This window comes from Passer domesticus, chromosome 4, assembly GCF_036417665.1.
Source record: "Passer domesticus isolate bPasDom1 chromosome 4, bPasDom1.hap1, whole genome shotgun sequence".
NCBI lineage: Eukaryota > Metazoa > Chordata > Aves > Passeriformes > Passeridae > Passer > Passer domesticus.
In genome coordinates, this window is record NC_087477.1 from 60,606,055 (window position 1) to 60,623,576 (window position 17,522).

The window sequence follows — 17,522 nt, forward strand, 5'->3', positions numbered from 1 at the left end:
AGAAGCCAAACAAACACAGAGAGTAAACATTCCTGTTTGTTTTGCTGCCTTCTAGGAGGGATAATGGTAGAGAAAAGGAGGAAAACTGGGGAGGTAGGATTCAGTCTTATCTGAGATATATTAAAAAAGCACTATTTTACACTCATGGTTTTCTATTCAGGGAAACCACCTAAGATTTTGTTGGCTTTTGAAGATAATTAACCCTTCACAGCACTGGTTAAGGAACAGAGCAGTTGCAGACAAAGAATCATTCTCTGCTCTAGTTAAAAAAGGGATGGTAGCAGTTTCCTTAGGAATACAGCTATTCAGTGAAAATCTGTACATTACAGCACTCTGAGGCATCACCAGTTAGAGATGGGACCCAGAGAATACCCTTACCCTTACTGCTCCTGGACTTTGACAGCCTTTAGCAAAGGATTAAACTTTGCACTAAAGATTGCTTACTCTTCAGTGCCTTACTACTCCATGAGAAACTCACCACTGTCTTGTTTCCTTCAGTGGTAGAGGAAGAAGAGGAGAGGAGCTCAGCAGAGTTTGAAGAAACAATGAATGGAACTACAGTATCCTCAATTATCTTTCGTTCCTGAAGAAAGAGGATCAGGACAGAGTGGGGGTTAAAAATACAGAATGTAAACAGTGAGCTTATGAAACATAAAAAAATAAGACTTGGCTATATGCCAAATTTAGATGGCCAAATAAGGACTTGTGGTACCAAGAAAAATGGTAACACCTCAATTTTAATTTGCTTCAAGGTTTTGTACTTCCATTCCTTTTATCATTGAGATGGAATTTCCAAACCAGGAAAGAATATTTCACTTGCATGGAACTATTGTTTTGCAGAGCACAAGCATATTAAGTTTAATATGAAAGTATGAAATTACCCTTGGTACATGAGAAACTTATTCTGAAAGTTGAAAAAAATTCTTGTTTAGACCACAAGTATGTCCCTCAAGCACAGATGAGAAACCATACATTTACATAATGCATATACAAACTTATAAACATTTTCCAGTTTCCTTTAATAATGACCAACATACAACAGAAGAAAACCACTATCTTCTAGATTGTAATATTCCACAACTGCACACTTTGAACATCTCCTGTGGATTTTTTTAAGGCCAGTTTCAAAATTCCTCCATGATCAAATCCAAGGCAAGACAACAATTCCACCTGGAGTTCCACCAAGTCTAGGCACCAAGTATATGCCAAAATACACAGGGCTCTGCCCCTGCAGGGAAGTCTGGGCATGCCCAGACACAGCTGTACTGACTCACCCAGACTTACACAGCAATTAGACACCTCCACCTATGCGGAGGTGCTGAGGATACATGTCCAAATATTTAAATATTCTTCCTCAACATCTATGACAGTGTTTAAGCGAAACAGACCTCCTCAGAATTTAGCCTTGAAGAGGATTTTCATTAATTAATCTAGGTATGGGATGATTTTTGTGTTGTTTTTGCATCCAAAAGAGGGTGCATTTAAATACAAAAAAAAAGCCCCCCCAAACAACCTCCTCTTTGAGCCTTATACCTCCTCATAGTATCTACGCTCCTCCTCTTCAACTTCTCTCTGGGCCTTTTCCCATTCCTCTTTCAGCTTGTACTGCTCCTTCTGATACTTCTCCTGTACATGGACACAAATGCAGATAAATTCAGAGCACTCACTGTTAAGAGTAAATTCTGTCGTACCTCCACAGCAAAAATGAATTTGTTAAGAGTGATTTAATCAGAAATAGGATTAAATAAAAGGATGAAAATTGGCAACGTCCATGGGTGTCAAAAAAAAAAGCTTCTTTTCCACTTTGCCCATTTTTTTTCTAGGACTTATATTTAACACCTTCAAACTTCAAGGAATTTTTGACACATTAGAAGTAGTTTAATTTCATAGAATTTTAAAAATCATTGGTCAGAAATTAAGTTTATACTCAAAAATATTAATAATTTCTTGTGTGTCTTACTGTATTAAGTTTCAAAAATGTTTCACAGAGCCCGAAACACTGAGACAATGGTTGTACATTAAAAACTTCAGTAAAGTAGCATATAAATAAGCAGGTTTTGCAGATACCGGGACTAATTTAAGAGATATGCCAATAGGACTAATTTAAGAGATATGCCAATACAATTTAATGAACGATGAATGATGAACTATGCAAGTTTAAGAGATAAATAGTGTGCACAGCTTTGAAGAGAGTAAGATTATAATTAGCTAAATAGCTTATTTTCTCCCTTGAAGGGATGATTTCTTAAGAATGGTTTTCACAGAGCTTTGCACAAAAAATTATCTCAAAGAGGTGTTTAAAATTGTTTGCCAGAGCTTCTCATTTGAATATGGAGAGGAACGGTGACTTCCATTTCCCTCTTGCACCAGTTCCAACATCTGTTCAGTTCAGTAACCACATCTGCCTAATCCAGAAAACAAGTATTTACTATTGAGAGAGTACCTCCATGTGCCAGAAAAAATATTATGAGAATTTTACACTGTTTTAATATGTGCAAAATAGATGATCTCAAGAAAGCATAGAGATACACAAGTCCTGCTTAAAGGATTAAAAGATTTTTTATTATTCTCCATCCCTGGACAGTTATTTGCTTTTCTGTTAGATGGAACAAAGATGTGATTTCTTTGAGATCAAAGCTAGTCACAGTTTCAAAAGACACTCCTGACTAACTGGGAGATTCTCATGTCCACTGCATTTCTTCCAACTAGGACACAAATCTAGAACTTTCAGAGTTCACTGTACCACCAGGCAAAACTAATGGTTGTCTTGAAGATGTTTCCTTCTCTTACAAAACCCCCTCAAACCCAAGTCATTTCATGTCCAAGTTTAGCTTGGTATTTTCCAAGAAGAACCTGTGAACAAAGCAGAATCCTATGAAAAGCTATTATGACCATAATTTTAAAGAAGGGTTAAAGAAGAGGCATCGGGGTCAGCAAATTTGTCAGTCTTGACAAAGAGGCTCCAAGTAATTAAGAGTTTTGCAGTTGATGCTCAGCATAATTTAAATATAATTGAGGACCAACATATTTGGTTTAACTCTGCAGTGGACCAAGTATTTTTGGTCTTTCCATGGAGTGGGGAAGGGAGACATGAGAGCGCCTAAACCACACAGAACTTGTGTGGTTCTCATTTATCACTCAACTAGAGCAAACAGAATTTGCTCAAGCATCCACAGAGGATGTGGACAACATGACACAAAATGCTCAACTTTTGTCCAAAAGAACAATTCAACAGCTGAACCACACAGTGGAAGACATAGAGTTTCTTCCTTACCTGAAGTAAGCGTTCTTGCTCATGCTGCCACCTTTCCTGGCGCTTTCGCTCTTCTTCTGGATCCCAGGACCAAAAATTGAACCGCTTACAAGAAGGAAAACCAAGCTATTAGACTGTGACACTACACTTCAGATGGCTGCCAGAGAAAACTGCACTGGGCCTGATTAAGTCCTGCCAATGATGTTACAGTGGGAAACTGGGAACTAGGTACAGGTTCTCTCAGTTAACAAACAATATTCTTAGCTTCACTGACACTTGGGATTGCCCATTTGTAGCCACATGATAAAATAATTATTTGGTTTGCAAAGAAAGTCTTGTGAAACTTCAGGTGAAGGGGGGGAAAAGGTCTTAAAGAAAGCTCTAAGCATTACTGAACAGAGTCACCCCAGGGACTCAAATTTAAAGAACACACATATTTTGCTTCTCTATAACCTTCTTTACAACATGAAAAGCAATTTTAGGTTACAAAAAATATTCTCTCATTTTATGTCTGCCAGCATAACAGCCTATAGCCTTGCTTTGAATTTTTATTCATGATAAAATAAATCCTCAGGCTTCACTAAGGATCCTATCACATGCTATGTTTAAAATCTTTATAATCAAGGGCAACTTTAGATACTTCGTGCCATATCCCTTCCACTACAAGTAGTGTTTGAATCTCATAGGAAGAGATGATGTTTATTTCTTTATGACAAACAGAATGTGAAATACTATGTACTTCAGAGCAGCATTTGTGGTATGTTGGGTTTTTTTGTTTCATTGAGGAAACAGTAGAATTGTGAAGTCCTTTCATTTCTATGCATTTAAAATACAATGGATATTTTAGAATTACATATTATTTAGAGATTGTGAAGCTTTAGTGGCTCCAGCAATAAAATACTTTACAGTTAGCTCCAGATGAGAGGAGAATACATGAATTCCAGATTCAGACAATGCCTTGATTTGGGTTGTACTTTTCCTCTTATGTGTCCATGAGAAAAAATTCTCATTCTGATTTAGGGATGTTACAAGAGAGTTTGCATAAAACATTAATTTCTGCTAAAAACAAATCACAAAACAAAACAATAATGCAAAAAAGGTACTCACATTTGATTTATCACCAGCATCAGAATCAGCTATTAAAAAAAAAACCAAACAACAGAACAATGAGAGATTAAATTTAACATAGCAAAATTTCCTCAGCCTGTAAATAAATCTACATTATATCTGCATGTTAGTTTCCTATTTACTCCCACAACCAAATGCAAGGACTAATTGCAAGCAAATAAATCAGAAAACCAGATTATACCCATCACCAACAAAACTACTTTTTATCTGGGTTTAAAGGAGCACAATATTAACTAATATCAGGTTCTACTCTACACTAGCTAATGCCATCTACTTCTGGCCACAGGTGTTAGCAGTGTTCAGACACTGAGTCTTACCTACCTTGATCTACTTTTCCCTTCGTGATTCAGTGCAAAGAAGGAAAAAGTACAGCAATGCTAAAAGGATGGGACTACACTACTCAAGAGCCACAGTTACGAAGAGAACCATTGCCATTTTCTATCCAAATGTCTTTGAAAATTAGACCGATTAAAAGAAATCAAGAAAAAGGTACTTATAGGCAAGGGATTTCTTTTGGGTGCCTGAAACCAGAGCATCACAACAATGTGCAACCCAACAGCTCTTTGTCAACTGTGCAGCAGGAACAGATATTTTCTACGAAAGCAAGAGGTAGAACAAGTGCCCGTGGTGATCAGCTTTCACCCAGCGCTGTGTCCGAAGACACCTGAGGCTGGGGAGCAGAAGGGCTGGAGCTGCTCCCACGCCGCATTTACCTGACTGCGAGAAAAACTGCGAGCGCCGCCAGTGGTTGCGGACCCTAAGCGGAACCACGGCCCCGCGGGGCGGCTCTGCAGGCAAGGGCACGGAGACAAAACAAGAAACAGCGCGGTGAAAAGGTGATGACAGACTCTCAGACCTCAGCCACCTTGGCCATGAGAGCGATTTGTCTACAGCTGCTTTGGTCCACGGCAGTTAATTTACAATGGACTTGAAGATCACACGGACTGTGTGTATTTAAATACGCTTCTGCAACATGGCACCTGAACATACGTGAGAGCTCAAGGACACTGATGCAAGGGCAGCCATCCTTTTGAGTCTTTGCACGGTGCTTGCAGTCATTCCTATTGCAGATACAGGTTTTAATGCATTTTGTGAGCCTTTCAGTGCTCTATATGCTGTGAACACTAGAGAGCAGCCAAGTGTTTCAGCACCAGTCAGAAAACTGACAAGGCAAGAGACCTAAAACCTTTTACTTGCTATTTGGTTTGATTTGCTGAACATAAAATGATATTGTTCTCAAAGTCTGCTTGGGTAGCAGCTACCCACTAAAAACACGTGAGAATTCCATTCCTTTTCAGACAACCATAGAGTGGTTTGGGTTGGAATGAATCTTAAAGATCATCTAGTTTCAATTCCCGCTGCCATGGACTGGGACAGTTTCCACTGGATCAGATTGCTCAAAGCTTCATCCAGACTAGCTTTGAAGGCTTGCAGGGATGGGGCACCTATAACTTCTCTGTGCAAATTATCTTAAAAAACTTCTTCTTAATATCTAATCTAAACCTACCCTCTTTCAGGGTAAAGTTTTTGTTCCTTGTCCTATCACTACATGGCTTTGCAAAAAGTCCCTCTTCAGTTTTTTCAAACTGGACCACCTTCAGTAGTTTTAACCTTGAAAACATTAGGCTAATCGGTATATTACCTATAGATTAACAAGCTAGGATGTTCTTATGGGGAAAAAACCATCAGTTGATTTTTCTCTTTTTCTTCCACAACACCTACATTTATGCACATTTAAAAGTAATATAAAATCAAACTACTAAACATTATCAGTCTCAAGCAAAACTTTGTTAGGAAGGCAATGAAAAAGACATTGTGACAACTTGTGTTGGGCAGTGGTCAAATTCAAGGATGTGGTCAGATATGTGTATTGTTCCTGTATGAAGAGGAGCTCCACAAGAGCAGCTGAGTGCAGAATTTATCTCCAGAAATTTTATTGTGAGATAAAGCCAATTGCTAAGGCGTTTTCATCTGTGAGCAGTGGTATGTAACACTCATTAACATAATACAGCCTTTACTGCCAGGCCAGGTAAATGCAAGATAGAGCTCTCCTTCTACTGTGACAAATTTCTGCTGTTGTGTTTAAGAGGACTAGCCAGAAGAATCCTTTTCATCACAGAAGCCACACTACCAATATCAGTCAATGAAATTAGAAAATTACTGTTTTAGTTCCAAAACCCTCCAAGTCATGGATTAGGCACCTCTCCCTGAACACCATATGCCCATATTCAGCTGCTGTCTGGCTGAGTTTTCCAAATGCTTTTTGCTCACCTTGTGGACCAGAGTTATGCAGAGTAACTTGGCTGGTTTCTGGTAGTTTCTTTAAAAATGGCAGCACTACACTCCCCTTTTCTTCCAGGGCTTTTGCTTTAATCACCTGTTCAGACATTTGGGAGCAGAAAACATCATTTAAAAAGGAACAGGTTCAATCAAAGGTCAGCTGAAACCCTTTCTACTTATTTTCTGAAACAACACTATCAAAGATGAAGCCTCTATCTTCAGAATGACAACAGGAAGTTGCAGTATTGAAGTCCTGTAAGTAACTGGTAGCTGTTTCCTGTTGACATTCTCACTGCCCTGCACAGCAAAGTCAATCCTCTATCACCACCTGACTAACCAACATCTGACTTACCTGAAAGAGCAATATGGTCACAGCTGTTTGTTACCTCTGCCACCACCAGCACTTGTTTAGCACTTCAAGAGGACTAAGAGGATAAGTTCCACCTGGATACCTTGCCCTCCCAACAGGTGGTGGGACTGGGGTTTGTAGGTTAAGTTCTCATTTCTAGTCTCACCAGTTTACAGGTTCAAATGCTACAGGCATGCACTGTGGAGTTCCTTTTGAGGGGGAACTCTCTGATGACCACACGATTTGGCAGCTGAAACCATCCTTCAGGGTCATGTTTTGAATGAACTCCTGAAGTGACATTTTATGGAGAAAATTACCAATTTGCACAATAAGCATTTCTATATAAGATATTTCTCTTTCCTTTTTCTTTTTTTCCCTCCACTCCCTCTTTTTCTTGCCTGTATATACCTCTTGTGTAGAAGGGAGCTCTGCTTCCTTCTGCTGCTCTGTTTCAGCTTTCTTCACATCTTTCTTGCTTGAAGCATTTTCCTCTGAAGGGACAGGACTGGGAAGAAATTCTAATCTCTTCACAACAGGGCTGGAACAAGCTGCAGTTGACTTGAATTGCTTTTGATCTAAACCCAATCCAGACATATAAGAGATAGTGTTGCAAGGTTAAGATACTTTTTCAAATAAAACATGCCTATTTCTTACAATCCAGTTTCTTACTGGATGTACTGTGAGCCCATTTACTGTATGTTTTGAAAAAATAAAATTGTTTCTTCAACACTGGAAAAATTAATCTCTCAGAGAAGATGAGACTCAAAGAATGAAATTCACCTATCAGAATGTATGCCCTTACACTTGGCTTGGGCATCATGGGACACCCTTCGTGGTCAACCAAAACACACAAGAAGTCCTTGCGAAAGAGTCACACAAACTTTTATTTCAGGCACTCCTCTGGCTGACATGAGCTGTAACCTACAATGGGCCTACTGAGCTAAGATCTCTTTACTTATGTGATGACTCCTACCCTAAGATGTTACAGAGATAATTAGCTATATGACCTGGTGTCACTGTCAGCACTGGAGGATATTTCATATTGCCTATTTTCACTAAACCTACCACTTCCACTGACAATCAGTTAAGCATCAGACAACAAACTGCTAACAGGCAGCCTTGGACTGGAATAACCTAGTTGTCATCTAATTCTTAAAGAAACCCAACAAGTTGATGCTGGTTTCTGGGAGAAGAGCCTAGAAGCACACAGGTCGACAGCTTTGACAGCTAAACTGCTGATAGCTGATACCACCACGGCAAGCAGAGCAGTCACCAGCATCTCAGGCACTGAATAAGCACCCAGACAAGTCTCCAACCTCCTCCAGGAGAAACTGCAGATCCTGTCCCCTTTCCACCACAGCAGCATTGGCAGCTTCTGAGTACACCTCTTTAACAGGCTGGGAGAATAAGCTAAGAAAGAGATGCAGCTCACAACTCCACAAAGAGACAAGAGCTGCTGCTGCCAAGGCAGATGCACCCTCCTCTGGAGTTGTTTCCCCACCATTAGTGCCACAGGGGCCACAGCATGGAAGTGTTTGGCTTGTACTGAACAGCAGACAAGTTGTTTACAAGAAGTTCACACAGTTTGGACCTCATCCATTCCTCCAAAGCAGACATAATGAAAACTCCATGTTACTTTATCATTTCAATTTTAGCAATGCTATGTCAGTTTTCCTTGCCAGACAATATTAAAATTTGCTGTCAGTACTTAAGGTTTAGCATTTCTGACAGCTGGGGAGCTGCAGCCAAGATGGCTTTGTGATTTGTAGACAGCACCAGCTCATCACTGTTGACTCTTGAGAGGAGAATTTTGTCATTTCATTACAAGATTGTACCTTCTACATTACCTGCCAGATGCAACTCAAAATTGTTAAACTATGTACTTTGGCATCTAGAAGCCAAAGTAATTAAGGCAGCTAATGAGCCCGTGCTAACAGACCATGTGCTTCTAATCTTTGGGGAATGGTACCTCACTGATGTTTGAGGGCAAAGCTCAATTGTTTAAGTCACACTTATCCTCAGCAAATAGGAGCATTATTCTTACATACCAACTACAGCCAGTGATCTCATTTAAACACCTACTTGACATAGTACTTTCTACTGACATAAACCAAGCTGAACTTTAATAGACACATTTTAAAAAATGAACAATAAAAAAATACCATGAACTTAATATAACAGCATACAGCAAATAAAGTGCCTACTCAAAGACAATGTTTCAGAAACACACTTTTGAGGAAAACAGCTTAAAATTCTACCAGCAAATTCCTTTCCTCAGATTAGGAATCATGCATAAAGGCTTTAAGGCAGAAAATTAGAAGTCTGCACAATACTGTCCATTTAAAGCCCCTACAGGGAGTGAAGTGCCCCTTATTACTCTTTCTCCCCATTCCTTAATGTCTTGAGGGGGGAAAAATGTGCCAGAAACTATTAGTGACTGGTAGCTTCTGCTCTTGTTGCTTTCTGGTTACAGCATGCTGTGACAGTGGCTTCTCAGTCACACAGATGGACAAGTGGACCACTCAGGTGTGTCATTTCAACTACAGAATGACAGAACAGCCCAGGCTGGAAAGGACCTCAATAGACCATCTAGTCCCACCTCTTGTGGGAAAGGGAGCCAGAGGAGATTCTTTAGCACCCTGTCCAGCTGCACAGGAAAAACCTCCTGCCACAGGGGTTCTAATACATCCCTTGGGAGGCTGCTGCAGTGAATGTTCTGACAGCGTACAATTTCATTTTATGTTAAGATTACTGACATTTGCAGCATTTTCTGAGTCCTGTTGGTGCTGCTGGTGGTGCTCTTAGCAGATTCCTGCCACAGGGTGTGCCTCACCCCAGGCCCATAGGTGAGGAAGGGCAAGGGCAGGGTGAGGGGAGGCAGCACACTCACCTGGGCAGGGCAGGGTGAGGGCAGCAGCACACCCACCTGGGGATGGGCACTCCGGGGGGGCAGGCGTCACACTGCTGGGACTGGGCTCGGCTTGCAGGCTGTCAGCTGCATTCAGTTCCACTGGGGAGGCCTGGAGAGAGGAACACAGCATGGAGTGAGCACAGTGGAAATAAAAGTATGTGCTAGTTCCTCAAGGCAGTGCTTGCTGCTCCTTTGTAGTGTGTCCGAACCACATCAGTGTGGAGCTCAGCAGGGTGTTGGGGAGAATGTTTCAGAGGAATATGTGCCCATTCTGGTATTGAATGGCTGTGCTTTAATCTCCTTTTCAAATCACTCATCATCAGCCATTAATGTGGTTGGTTTGGAATAGCTCATACAAGCTTTTAAAACTGTAGGATATCTTGGATTGTGTTAGCTGGAGATAAGCACACATTTCACCCCTAGTTTCCCCTTCCAGAATAACACACAAATGTATGCATTAGTGAACAGATAGCACATACTAGGGTTTGGAAAGTGGCAAAGTAATGAAATACTTCCTTTATTTCACGGTTGTCTAAACAATCTGTTATCTGAAGGGAAAAGCCAGAGTTTGTATTAAAGGTAATGAAATACTTGAAACACTATTAAGAGAGGACTGAAAAAATATGGTGAGACTGTATCAAGCCAATAATTCAAATGCCTTTGAAAAGCAAGCTTCCTGACCTGGACAGGGCTGCTGCAGAGTTAAGACTACACTGTCAAAACAAGGGTAACACTTCAGCTGATCTATTCAGCAGCTTCCACCATACGTCTGCTTTTCCAGAAGGCAAACCAAGAAAAATCTGCAGGAAAGCTAACAGCCATTGCCGATAGCTTGTGCTTCTAATGCATCCAAGGTCTAGAAAATGGCACATTCAATGGAGGAAAATAAAAAATGCAGACTAATTTTTGATATAAAAAGTAACATATTTCAGAAATAGCCTATTGTGCACTCTCTGTCCTATTCCCACTCCTCCATCTTCTTAACAGCTGCAAAGGAGGACATCTGATCAAATTTCCTCTTTTCTGCAGGCAGGAATCAACCCTCACCTTATGTATGGATCCTGTTTCCTATTCCTGCAGGCCCACATGAGCCTATGGCCCCTTATCTGACCATGCCCCATGAAAAAAAGGCCTGGGGTCTCACAGCTCCATAACTGGAGGCATCTGCTGGCAATGCCAACAGGATGTCAACACCTTCCCACAGAGCTCCAGAGAACTTTACTGCTGGCATAGCTTGTGAATCCCCACCCTGTCTCCTCTCTGGAGGGAGACACGCTCTCAAGAGGGGCAGGACCATATCTAGGAAGATGTCCTGCAGACCGGTGTGGGGCCATGGCCAGGACCAGTGACCCAGGCAAGCCCAGCAGGCAGCCAGCAGTGTTGGGAACAAGAGAAGGGTCCTGCAGCTGCCAAGGGCTGTGCTGCCACCTCTCAGCAGGACAGGCGCCAGATCACAGCCACGAGTCTCTAGAGGCAGCAGTGCTTGCTGGGGCTGGCTGCCTGCCATCCTCGTCACTGCCACCACTTTCCAGTGCACCCTCACCTCTGCCACCCTCAGCCTCTGTCCCAGGCAAGACATGGAGACACATCTCCCACCTGCCTAAAAGCTGCTCTTCAACTGGATGAGGCAGAAAGTGAAATAGTGTCTACAAAAAGGTAATGTGGAAAGTTTCAGGACTTCCTCTCTACCATGTCCACCTGTGAATGCATCTATACCAAGAGTGAGGAAAGCACAGACCTCTCCCCTCCAAGTCTCACACACTCCCAGGAGGGGTGGTCTCTGGAGATGAGGCACAGGCTAAAACATAGCCCCAGAGAAACGCTCCAAAGACTGCAAGTCCTGTGGCCCAGAGGTTTATCTCTTGCCACTTAGTTGCTCTTTTCTTTCATATAACCCACCTCTCTATCCCCCAGTTCATCTGAATGCCAGCCTGGTGTGTCACTGAGAGTTTCATCACAAAAGTCCCAGCAGAATTCTACTGCAACTAAAGAAAATTCCCCCTTCAGCCTCAGTTCTGGCTCCTGATGCAACAGCAGTCGGGGGAGAAGCTACAGGAAATCCTTCCCAACCTTGCTTAAAGCAGAAATAAGTATTTCCTTTCTGCATGAGGACAGGCTAGCCGGATAGGTTGCGCCATCTCCATCCCCAGAGGTGTTGAATGATCAAGCCCTTAGCAAACTGTTCTGATCTCATGTCTGATCCTATTTTGAGCAGCAGACTCAGCTAGAGACCTACAACCTGTCATTCTACAACCTACAAAACTCTGTTTAACCTAAACAAATGGCTATTATTGAGAGCTCATGATTTGCCCTAAACAAGGTAGGTTTCATGGAAAAGCAAGAGGCTCCACACCCACTGTCCAAACCATAAGCCCTCCCAAAGAAATTGTGGTAGATTTCAATTACTGATATTTACATTGATAATATTTTTGGCAAAACAGTGGAATTCACCCTTCACTCTCAAAAAGGAACTGTCCAAATTGAAAAATTAAATAAATAAATACATTCAACTTTAATTTCAACCTCAGAGGCTTTAAAGCGATAAACTGTTATATTCGTGGGGCCAATACAAAAAGTCTTAAACTACCAAGAAAGTCAATTGATGATGTCAGCTGCTGCTGGAGAAAGACTACAGCCACTATGGCCTCTCAGAGGGGCTAAAATTCACTGTTGCTCAGTGAATGCTGCAGTGATGCATGATGGACATACATAATGCACCTGTACCACCTCTGGGTCTGCAGTTACCTCAGGAACCCAAACACGGTGCTGTCGTGCAGCTGTTCTGCACAAGCACAGTAACTAAACCTACCCATCACCTATATCCAGGAGGTTGAATCAGGTATAGACATAAATGTTATTTATAGAAAAAAGAGCTACTTCTTGCTGCAGGAAAATTGACTTTCCAATGGCATGCTGCAGAAGTTCTGTTCCTGCTCACGAGACTTGACTCTTTCTCCTCCCTCCGCTGAGCAATTAAATAGTAGTGACATACAGCTAAAAATATAAAACTGATTAATAACTAATTTATAAAAAAATTAAGTCAACTTCACTGGGGAACTCTCTTATTTCCACTAGATTTAATTCTATTTATAACACCAAATTAATGTAGTATTATCTAGTATTTTATCCATAGGTATATGATACACTTAAGAAAATTTTTGTGCTGATACAACTGATAAAATATCTTTTCTACAGACTATCATGCTTCACATTTCATAAATATTTGTAGTCAAATGATGATGTTATCACTGAACATAAAAAAAGGTGTACAAACATTTCATTACACCTAAGAGGACTGTATTTTGACTGAAAGACTCAGTAACCTAGTGAGTGACATTTCTGAGGTGCTTCAGTTCTGGGTGCAGCTCTCATGCCTTGTGATGAAGGACTCTCACCACCCTTCTGTCATTTGTGTCTGTGGGGACAGAGGTCTCTTTCTGCAGGGCCATTCAAACACAGGCTCTGCTGAGGTGCATGTGAGGGAAGCTCACACAACACCACCACAGGCAATGAAGCCTTCAAGAGGAGTATGGAAAACCTCAGTGCAGGGGGCTGTGATTATCTCGGCCCACACATCAGCCTGGTGTCCAGACTGTCCTACTAAAACTTCTAAATACTGAAGAATGCTGTCTGCTTGGATGGGTGTTTTGATTGCCCTATGCATCTGGATGCCCAGGAGTTAAAGTAAGCTTCCCCATTTATGACTCAGCCTTAATTAATGATGGAAAGTTAAATACTGTGATGGCAGTTGTGGTTATGAGCACATCAGTACAGAGGATAAAGCAACACCCGTGTTCTGCTAAACAAAGTATCCATTTAACAAAGACACAAGCACAAGCATACAGTGTTACCAAACACCTATTAGCCATAAAAATAAATTAGTTCAGTTTGTGAGAGACAGTATTTTAATCACATAAACTAGTATATCAGTCCAAGCATTTTTTGATTAAGATTATACAAGCCAGAAATGGCCATAGTGGCTACTGCTGTGGCAGAACTTTACAGCCTTAATAAAACCCTAAAAATACAATAACCAGAAATACCTAGCACATAAAGTATCACAACTTCTACAAGAATACAAACTCCAAAGGAAGTTAGAGTAGAACTTTATTAATCCTTCTTGTAAATGAAATCAAAATATAGCTCAGTTAACACTGCTTGCACACAAAATCATGTGAAATATTGTTATTGTATTTTATATGAAAGCATCACAAACCAAGCTGTCTAGAACCAGTGAGAATGCAGAGATATCAAGACAGAATCAGGTTAAAACTACAATTTAAAATCTGTAAAAGCATTCAGGAATGAAAGTGGTTCCAACATCAACAGCCACATGTAGAAATTGTCTGACAAATCACAAAACTGTGATTAGAATTCTACACATATCACTGACTAAAAATTTTTTATACAAAGATTTCCTCATCAAAATTAATGTTGGCAGCTGATGTGAGTGGTAATGATGGCACAGCCTTGGGCTGCCACAGCTTAGTTTCTTGCATGCTATGCCAGATATAGTACTACAGCCAAAACACTGCTTCAACAGGTTAAGTCATCTGCCAGCTATATAATGCTATATTCAGGCCAGCTATTTACAACAAAAGATCAGGGTAATCAGTAACTGACAGAGAAGTCCTGAAAATGTTGCAAGAAAGTATGAAGTATTTCTGATAATCATTAGAGTTATTACTGCTCAACTGGTGTGTAAAATCAGCTTCTTTCACTGACAGACAGTGAAAAGTACATGGCTGTCTGAAGGACAGGAGACAGGCATGTTATGCTCATAACCTGCTGAGCAGAGTTCCCTTCTAGCTGCTTTGAAGCTTTGCTGCTCTCACTTCTCATCCTACACCTTTTTCCCTTCAGGTAGTCCAGCCCTCTGTGCATCTTTTCATGTGTGGTTCAAGGCAAAGCTGTCAATCTGGAACAGACAGACTTACTCTACGAGTGTATCTCATAATGAATCAAAGAACAAAGACTTGTCTTACCGGATACGTACAAACCAGGATTTCAGCCCTGCTCTCCTGTAGCTTGGGCAACAATCCTCAACCACAAGAAAGCTTGTACTTTAATCTCAGTTCAATCAGTGAATTTTTCCACATGAAGGAGAGTGTTACTTGGATATAGAAAATAAGTTAATTTTTTGCCAAGCGTGCAGTGAGTAGAAATGGACAAGTTTAAGCTAGCTAGAGAGAAATTAAAAGAAAGCTGTCTCTCCCCACCACCACCTCACCCTGATCTTTTTTAGGTTGCTGCCTATTTTTTTTTGTTGATCTGAGCAAAGTTATAGTTAGAGCTGTAGGAAGCCAACAATTTCTACGTGCTTGCATAAAGATTGGTTAAAATAAAGTGATGTTACTTACTTACTGACAAATTAATTCCCCTACACTAAAATCTGCACAAACACTGTTCTAAAACAAAATATTTACTTTGCCAACTTCTGATTCAAAGAGCTAGCAGATACAACTTCTCAGCACTCGTAGCATCCACCACTATTGTGTAAAATGGGAAGAAAACACAGCCTAAATGGCTCATAGGTAGGACCAGAATGAGGAGATGATTTCCACATTATTGCTGGTATTGCCACTGATTGATCAGTCTTTGGGCTTGTGCCCAGTTTTTCCAACTGCATTGAGAGGTATAGGAATGCTTTACCTACCACCCCTCTTAGCACCACATTGCTCCACAAAGACCAGTGGGATATTTTCCTCCTGTTTGTAGGTCAAATTTATCCTTTTTAGCCTTTAATCATAGGCAAAATTTCATAAGCTAATTTAAGCAATGGTAAGTCTCTTGTAAACTCACTTATACACTACCTATACTCTACCTAAAGCTCTACCTATACTCTAGAGATATAAGTACATTTTTTGATAATATTTTTCTTTACTGTCCTGCCCACCTGCTGCAGGTTTTTGCATCCCATTTCACTGTAGATTTAGGCAGATGCACATATGTTTCCCAGTCAATCTCTGGTTGCCAAACATTATTTGATTCACATATAGATGGGGTCTTTCTCTTCTCAAAAAGACAACTGACACTGAGGTCTCACCCACAGGAAATGATCTCTGCACTTCTCTTGCTCCTCAAGAGCCTCAATAGTATTAGTGTTTTAAGTGGTACAACTTAAATAAACTTCAGGCCAAAAGCACTGTTGGAGTACAGTTGCATTGCATCTTCCCCTGTTGCAGACAACGCCTGAGGGCAGCCAGACAGATTCAAACTAGGACTACAGAAGGGACTTCAAAGGGAAGCCTGCCAGGCTGAGAGAAGACAGAACTCATCCGTTTGACAAATGAACAGAAACAGCAGGGGAGCAGCCCTATGAGGGATGGAGGAGGAGGAAGGAGCATGTAAAGAACAGGAAGAAAATCAGAAGGGGAGGACAGGAGTGCCGTAGGTAAGGTGTATAAGAAAATAAATATATATTTCACAAAAGAGACCTGGAGTAGAAAATGAATGAATTAAACACAAAACCAACCCAAATCTACAAGCAACTAGAGGGGGAAAAACAAACCTCTGACTCATAACTTCTTAACAGAACTATTGTCTGTGAATCTTATTCAAAGCCTGGGAAGGACACATCTAACAAGAACTGAATCAATAAAATATACAAATAAGCACAGTGAAAGCAAGTTTAGAAATGGCTTTGAAAATATGCTTAATTTGTAGAAGTCTTCTCAGGGCAAAAGAGCTTCAGTAATTTCTTCCACTCTAGACAGCTCTTCTTCATCTCAGCTGCTTTTCTATGCTTGTTTCTGTCATTTTCTCTTTCTCTTCTGGAATGTCAGAAGGGTTAAGCATCAGATAAAACCTACAGCCCTGTTTTCTCCTTGTGGGAGGTGAAAGTGGAGGCTTTCAGAAGGCTTCCTTACTTCTAAGAATATGTAGCTTGGAAGTCCCATCCCTGGAGCAAACTTCACACCTCTTTTTCCCTTCTGGAATGCTGACAGTGACAGGTAGATGCAGTATCCTACTATCAAGAGGTCTCATTTTATGGGGAGTGGAACAAGCCCAGAAGGATCTTATATTTCCTAATCTGGATTCCCAACCTTCCTAGGAGGGGTTATATCCTTCAGAGAGCAGTTTAGCCTTTCAGGGTCTGCAGATGAGGCTGACATCGTTGTGTTAGTTGTCCAAAGTCTGAAGTAAAATAAGTACAGGAAGAAGGCTGAGTGAAGTGAGTCCAGCGTAGCTGCCCAGTTCTTTCAGATAAGGCCCCAGACCAATCACATCCACACCAAGGTGTCTATAGTAGTGCTTGTCTGTGTCCCAAGACCCACAGTGGAGAAGCCAAACATCAGCACCCTGTCCTGTCTCTGTAACCTTGCATCTAAGCCCTTTCCATCAAAAAAACCAAGGCTTTCCTGCATGCTCAATAGCTAAGTTACTGCCCATGCCTTAGTCTGAGGCATGGAGACCTGTAAAATTAAAAAGAAGCATTTGGGAAAAGAGAAGTAAACTTCCAGAAGAAACAGAACCTGAAATCTTATTTTAGGCTGGTAAATTCTCTTCCAGTGACAGGCAAATCTTCTTGTCTTCTCTCTCATCACATTCAGTATATTCCACCTGTTTTCCCACGGAAGATCCCCATAAAAGCAATCAGC

At 41.0% G+C, this 17,522-nt stretch overlaps 1 protein-coding gene across 2 annotated transcripts in view; it reads right to left on the bottom strand.

Moving 5' to 3' along the window:
* The window catches only part of LIMCH1 (LIM and calponin homology domains 1), a 174,107-nt gene that overhangs the window by 14,279 nt on the left and 142,306 nt on the right, over nucleotides 1–17,522 (bottom strand). For both annotated transcript variants that reach the window (XM_064418302.1, XM_064418303.1), the window contains 8 exons: nucleotides 9,901–10,030; nucleotides 7,419–7,585; nucleotides 6,653–6,758; nucleotides 5,095–5,169; nucleotides 4,361–4,389; nucleotides 3,275–3,358; nucleotides 1,534–1,626; nucleotides 479–583 (listed from right to left, as the gene is read on the bottom strand). In XM_064418302.1, the coding sequence (XP_064274372.1) occupies nucleotides 479–583; nucleotides 1,534–1,626; nucleotides 3,275–3,358; nucleotides 4,361–4,389; nucleotides 5,095–5,169; nucleotides 6,653–6,758; nucleotides 7,419–7,585; nucleotides 9,901–10,030 (789 nt within the window). The remainder of the gene's footprint in view (nucleotides 1–478; nucleotides 584–1,533; nucleotides 1,627–3,274; nucleotides 3,359–4,360; nucleotides 4,390–5,094; nucleotides 5,170–6,652; nucleotides 6,759–7,418; nucleotides 7,586–9,900; nucleotides 10,031–17,522) is intronic.